The following is a 6,397-nucleotide window of genomic DNA, read 5'->3' on the forward strand; positions in this document are numbered from 1 at the left end:
TCAGTATACATATTTGTTATGGCACTATAATTTACATTTCAAAAATTACACAAGAAAAATCTTATATTTTCCTAATTCAATTAAGGCTGCTTTTTTTTTTTTTTTGTTTCATGGATTGTAGCTCTTCTGGATTCTCATATTTCTGGACTTTCATGCCAAAAGATTTTAAGAGTATAAAAACACATCAGAGTAAATGAAGGCATTCATCAAGATAATAACTGTAATGTTTTATCCACCGTAAGAATATTTTTTTAACAGAGTTCATCCAAAAACGCTGCAGATTTTCTAAACCTTTCTAAATACAACTTTAACTCAAATCTCAGATTAAGTAAAGCTGATAGTTTTATTAGGGAAACGTGTTTACAGACTTATTAAATATTCATATGTCTGGAAAAATGATCCTATCAATCATTTTTGCCCTTTAGTACCGTAAGAGTAGTGACTAAATGGTGATAACCGCCTATAAACTGAATCAGAAATATTTTAAAGCCCAGTGAATTAATTCTTCTTTTGGTCATTTAGACGGATAAATTCAAGAGCGCAGACAAAACTGGACTTTTATGATGCATTTCAACTGGAACACAACATATGACATTTATTTTTAGTAATAAGAGCAGGCACAGTGAGGACGCCTCTTCATTTAAGCTTTGGTTAATGTAAAGCACAACATTTCACCAAGTAATTTTCTTAGTTTCTACTGAAAATATCTTACTACACTTGAGATAAATTACAATAACTTCTCAGCGAAGTTATTGTTTTAAGTAAATATTTCCATAACTTATGCAACTGTCCCAACATTATAGGAGAAAAACTAAAACTTTTTCAGCCATATGTAGGAGTTGTTGACTCTAAACAACCTAGCTTATGAGTTAGTTTTTATTTCAAGTGAACTAAAACATTTGCACTAAAAACTAGACCAAAATACTTGGGAAGATTTTGTTTTTGTAGTGCAGCAAAACCAGAAAACGTCTCTTGTTTATTTGGTGGTGAATGCGACGCCCTTCTTGACCCAGGCGTTGCTGTTCAGCAGGGACAGCATGAAGCGAGCCACGTCTCCTCTTCCCACCTGACCGCTGCTGTCAGGCACAAAGTATCCCTCGTGGGTCAGAAACTCCTGAGCTGCAACAACAACCTCCGCTTTATTTTATTCTGTTTTTTTTTTCTACTTGTGGCTACAGCCTGAGGTTTTCTCTCACCTGAGGCTCCCAGGTTCTTGAGGCCGGGCGGCCGAACCACGGTCCAGTTGATGTCCTCGGTTTTCTGCAGGAAGCGCTCCATCTCGTACATGTTGCTGAGGACGCTGCGGATCATCGGCAGGAGAAGGAACCGGATCAGGAACGGAGACTGGGTTCCAGAGTTAGCTAAGCAACATAAAACAAATCTCACACAAAGCAGATATACAAGAAGACAATCATAACCACAGCAGCACTACCAGTCAAATCTCTCATCTGCAAGAGACATTAAATCAGGGATAATAAGTCTGTCTTTGAAGACTTATTATCCCTTTGGATAAGCAGGTTATCGGTTCCAATATTAATGGTTTTTATCAACACCTTCAATAAATTTAACATGCTGGCCTGTGCAGCCCACTTACGGTCTGTGTACCAAGAGGTCATGGTGATGACCCTGTTGACCCGGGCCTCTCTCATGGCGCCGACCACGGCCGCCATCGACATGGTGTAGCCCGTCACACCGGAGAAGACGGAAGCCGGGAAGCCGAGGCAGGACATGACGACATCCTGGTCTTTGAAATGAGGCTTCAGGCTGTCTGCCGAGAAAATATCAGCCGACACAACCTGGAGGCAGACAGCAGGACGACATGAAGCCATTTTGATCCAGGGAAACACAAAGATAAACCAGAGAAAACATGAGCAGAACCAGGCTTGTTATCCTCAGGTTTGTAGCTAATGTGGAAACAAGTTCACTGAGCTTAACGATTCTTTGACAAGCGGCCATTTTCTTGTATCAATTGATACATTGATTGGCTACATTTTTTATCATGTGTAGCTAAAATAGTTCTTGACATCTTTCATGACTCCTGCTCTGACTTCACGCCTCGTTTCACACAAGGAGTGAAATAAAACCGATCCTGATCTGGAAACAGAGAACCTTACCACCAATTTACAATTCGCAAAATATTGTAAAATATTTCATATTTAATTTAAAATGATAAAACAGGACTGGGCTACAAACCTACACAAACTGGTAGGACTGCAGTTAAATGTGGGACATTTAACCTCCATTGATATAGGAGATACAAAATATGTTTAATATATTTTTGCACTAAACTATTTTAGATATTTTTAGATTTTAAATTATTTTTAGATAATGAGATTGTAGAGATTGACTTAGAGCCTTGTGTCACATTAAATTCAAACAAGCTGCTGCTGGCCACGTCCACCAACTCAATGTTTACACTCGCACGGGAAAATGGCTGCAAAAAAAAAGGCTCGATTATACAACCATATCTTTGAAAAGCAGAAATAGAGTCTGCCGCACAATCAACAAGAATGCAGCAAGTGGGTTCTGGATGGTAAGTCAACAGAAAAACACTTGCTTTTTTCCAGCAGCCATTGTACGAGACATTCAGCAGTAAAACCAGGTAATGGGCTGGGCTTCACTGGGGTTGCTAACGGCCAGTGTCTGCTGATTTGTCACGTTACGTTCTGGAGGTTTTTGAAAACGGCTCTTTTTCCAGACACCAAAAAAACTTTAACTTGCTGCTAAAAAAACAGCTGGGTGTTTTCTTAAGAGCCTGGGTTGTTTTTCGAAGCTGTTGAGACCCAAATGAAAGCATAAAAATGTGAAAAGTGTAAATTTGGCATAACAGGTCCCCTTTAAAGTTACACCAGACTAAACATGATCTTTAGTAAAACGAGGATTATTTTTAGCTTTTCGGTTAAATTAAAATTCAAAGCTTGCATCCATCACAAAACTATATATTGTGTTACAGTTTACTGTTATTGTTCAGCTTCTGAAAGAAACAAAGTGCTGAATATGTGGCTCCATAAACGCACCTGAACTTTGAACCCTGGTTGCATTTTACCTTGAGGTTGTCATGGTGCACTGTGAGCTTCGCCGGGTTCCTGACGATGGCGGTGACCGTGTGGCCCTGCTCCAGCGCCTGTTTGACCAGAAACTGTCCGGTCTGCCCTGTGGCTCCCAACAAAGCGATCTTCATCTTCCAACCCAATCAGGAGTTTAAACCGAGCCAATGAATCACTTCGATGGCTGCAAGCCGCTGAGCTGAGGTTTCCTCCTTGTTGCACAAGTGGAAGTGTAAAAAAAGGATTACTGCTTAGAGATAAAGACATCCTCTCCCACATAAAATATGGTTTCATCATATGACTGAGTTCACAGTTTACTCTGAATAGCACAATATAAAAAATACAGGGTTACGTATGGCAACTAAAACATTTTATATGCAATCTATGTTAACAATTTGGTCTTTCGTGATTTATAAAATCACTTAAATTATAGAAAAAGTGGCTAAGAATAAAAAAATAATTATGTTTTTGATGTTTCAGAACATTTAGCAAACAAGTTTTGAGTCTGAAATAAAACAAATTCAGAAATATACATGATTAGTAGAAATGATCAAAAGCAACACAATGTTGATTATTTTAACTTACAGTGTAAACTTTCAATGTTCATAAGTCATAATAAAAACTGTCGGAGATTGGATTGCCAAGTCTTCAAGGATCACTCTGAAGTTTTAAGTTCCCTCAGAATAAAACTTGAATAACGTTGTTTTAGACTCGTTGAACAGTCACTGATTATTACCTACATGTGACCAGCATCTTCTGATACCACGAAGGTAATTAATTTGACCCAGATCGGTTCAGACAGAGACACACTGTGCAGCTCTCCTCGCCTTATCCAATCAAACATTTTGGTTTCCCCCTGAAATCTCCAAAAACAGAAACGTCTCTGCAGCTACAATAGAAGACATGAAACATTATAATGTTTAGTTTACTGAAGAGTAAGAGACCAATACTTTTTTCTGCAGTGTCAGCTCCATGTTCAAGCACCAAAGTTATGAGAAATTTATATAAATATGATCCATGTTTTCTTTTTATTGTTTTATTTAGTAGGTGTAGTTGAGTGTAGATGGAAAATGAATGACAGACTTTATACAAATGGCCACCGGCGGGATTTCAGCCTCATTAGGTTAAAGTTCATCCAGAGGCAATCAGTTAATTTAAGCTTTAGAGCCACAGATCACCAAAATAAAGTCCTATTTTTAACCCTTTGAGATGAAGAGGAATTCATTTATTTTTCTTAAAAGATTTTGGTGCAGAATGCAAACAGAACACTTACCTCCACATCTAGAAAGTAATATATCTTTAGGTGTTGAACAAGATCAATATCGATTTCATTTATCCTACTTAATAAATATCAACACATTTTATTAAGGAAGCACTTTCTTGTCTTTCATGCACCTTAAGCTAACATGGCATAAGGTTTAAATGCTGAAAAGCTTTTAAGTTTTGCATTTTATATTGGTTTCAAACCTATAACCTCTAGCAAAAATCCTATAGCACAATTTAACTTTTGTTTTAAAAAAGAAAAACAAGCCCCAAACTGTAATATCAGTCAAAAATGTAATCTGGAGGTCACACCTTAAAAATCTTAATCAATATTTGCCTGATAAGTTGCAATTAATCAATGAATTAAAATTAACTTGATCACTTCCCTACTAATAATTAATAATTTTTGGAGGTAAATTTTGTTTACAGATATAAAATGACCCGTTTAATTGATGGTTTCACATGTAAGTGGTTTTTATTTTTGTTTTATTTATTGTCTTTGGTTTTATTTTTGATATTTAAAATATTGTTTAGTGATCTTTGCTAAATTAAAGTTTATTGGTGACTGACAGTGCCAATTTGAATTATTATGCCATGAAAATTGTCTCAAAACAACGACGTTGTCATTTATCGCTATAATTACAAGAACAATTTCTCATCCAGCAACATTTACTTACTTATTAGTTTGTGACAAGTGAACCTGAAATGACCTCTGTGTGTCTATCATTATCCAACCAAAGCGAATAGTTTTGGATCTCCTCTTTATCAGAAGTATATTTATTTCTAAATTTATTCTACATAACTTTAGCGACTCAAACTGTTTCAGATACGTATGTAAACAACTGAAGTAAAGCGGATGACAACGAGTTAGCTGCAGCAGTCAAAGGCAGAGAGGATGTTAGCCACGTTAGCATTAGCTTACCGTTGCCCGTTGCCGCTGTTTGTCTCTGCTGTGGTTAGAGGGCTGTTCAAGAACACCAACGTTCGAGTGTGTTTACAAAACAAGGCTTCTGAGGTTGGTTTTGGTTTATGATCACACAGAAGTAGATGGAAACTAGAAATTATCGAGGTCAAATTAAAAAGAGATTTAATACATATATATGTCTATATTTACAGAATAATTATTAAAAACTGGAAAGGAACAGGGAAAAATGTAAGCTAATTGTTGACTGTGGTTGATTTAGCTGTTTTGCAAGTGCTTGTTTTTACAACGTTCATCTAATCTATGAGGTTGAACCCAATCATTCCATTAAAGAAGCTAATTTCCAAAATACCCAAAGACAAAGCTTTTGTGCGAAGTTAGAAATTGGACAGAGGTGGGAAGTGTGCCCAAAACTTAGCAGAAATACTCAAAACATATCTTTACTCAAGTAAAAGTGAAAAGTAGCCACAACCCCATCGCAGCCCAAACAAAAAATGATTCAGGTAAGAGTAAAAACGCATTTGGTAATGAGGTCACTCAATTACTAAGTAACTGATCAAAACATCAGTCGTTTAATATTTAAAAATTGCATGATCAGGTGGACCAAAAATATGAAGTTATGTGGAAATTTTGGATATTTGATGGACCAAAATGTAAGTAATTCAAATAAATAACACAATTACAAAATAACAAAAACAGGCAAAAAGGAAAAAAAATCCGTCATTTCTTTCAATATAAATTACACATTAATAAAAACTGCAGGTGTGTGTCTGTTTTTGGTGAAATTACTCCAACATACTCTGAAAAGTAAATTTTTTCCCCCCAAAAAAGTTACAATTCACAATGGTTGGACACCTTGAAAATCATTCATTTGCCCTATACTTTTCATACAACCCTTGTCTGAACTTTACTGAAAGATTTACTTGCTTTCTTCATAAGTTTAGCAAGATTTCATCAGGACAATGTCAAAAATCCTTTTAGTGAGACTTCATTGTGTGTGCTTGATTAAATTTTGCTGAGATGACATATAAACACCAAGTCAGCCTCCTGCTGTCAAAAATCCTCTCAAAACCAGTAGCTCCCTTCCTTCTTGCCACCGTGGAGATTCCTCTAGTCGCATCAAGTCATTAGCTCAGGTAATCCACTTGTGGCCTGGTGCTTTGAT

General features: G+C 36.5%; 1 protein-coding gene across 2 annotated transcripts; it reads right to left on the minus strand.

Moving 5' to 3' along the window:
* Window positions 1–25: 25 nt before the first annotated feature.
* Window positions 26–5,323, minus strand: LOC129365868 (flavin reductase (NADPH)-like). 2 transcript variants are annotated; one of them, XM_055039414.1, is made up of 5 exons: window positions 5,233–5,323; window positions 3,047–3,259; window positions 1,595–1,796; window positions 1,197–1,361; window positions 26–1,119 (listed from the first exon to the last, which is right to left on the minus strand). In XM_055039414.1, exons 2-5 carry the CDS (start codon window positions 3,179–3,181, stop codon window positions 977–979), a joined length of 645 nt encoding a protein of 214 aa, XP_054895389.1. In that variant the 5' UTR covers window positions 3,182–3,259; window positions 5,233–5,323; the 3' UTR covers window positions 26–976. The 2 variants fall into 2 exon arrangements, with proteins under 2 accessions (XP_054895389.1, XP_054895388.1); XM_055039413.1 differs by lacking the exon at window positions 5,233–5,323 and adding an exon at window positions 4,988–5,224.
* Window positions 5,324–6,397: the final 1,074 nt, after the last annotated feature.

Source organism: Poeciliopsis prolifica, unplaced genomic scaffold (genome assembly GCF_027474105.1).
Source record: "Poeciliopsis prolifica strain line A6 unplaced genomic scaffold, Auburn_PproV2 SCAFFOLD014, whole genome shotgun sequence".
NCBI classification, from domain to species: domain Eukaryota; kingdom Metazoa; phylum Chordata; class Actinopteri; order Cyprinodontiformes; family Poeciliidae; genus Poeciliopsis; species Poeciliopsis prolifica.

Excerpts from the sequence above, each read along its gene's own strand:
- LOC129365868 (XM_055039414.1), bottom strand. The coding sequence starts at position 3,181 with ATGAAGATCGCTTTGTTGGGAGCCACAGGGCAGACCGGACAGTTTCTG. Across the intron at positions 1,797-3,046 it reads TGCACCATGACAACCTCAAG|GTTGTGTCGGCTGATATTTT; the intron begins GTAAAATGCAAC and ends GTCTGCCTCCAG. Across the intron at positions 1,120-1,196 it reads CAAGAACCTGGGAGCCTCAG|CTCAGGAGTTTCTGACCCAC; the intron begins GTGAGAGAAAAC and ends TTGTTGTTGCAG.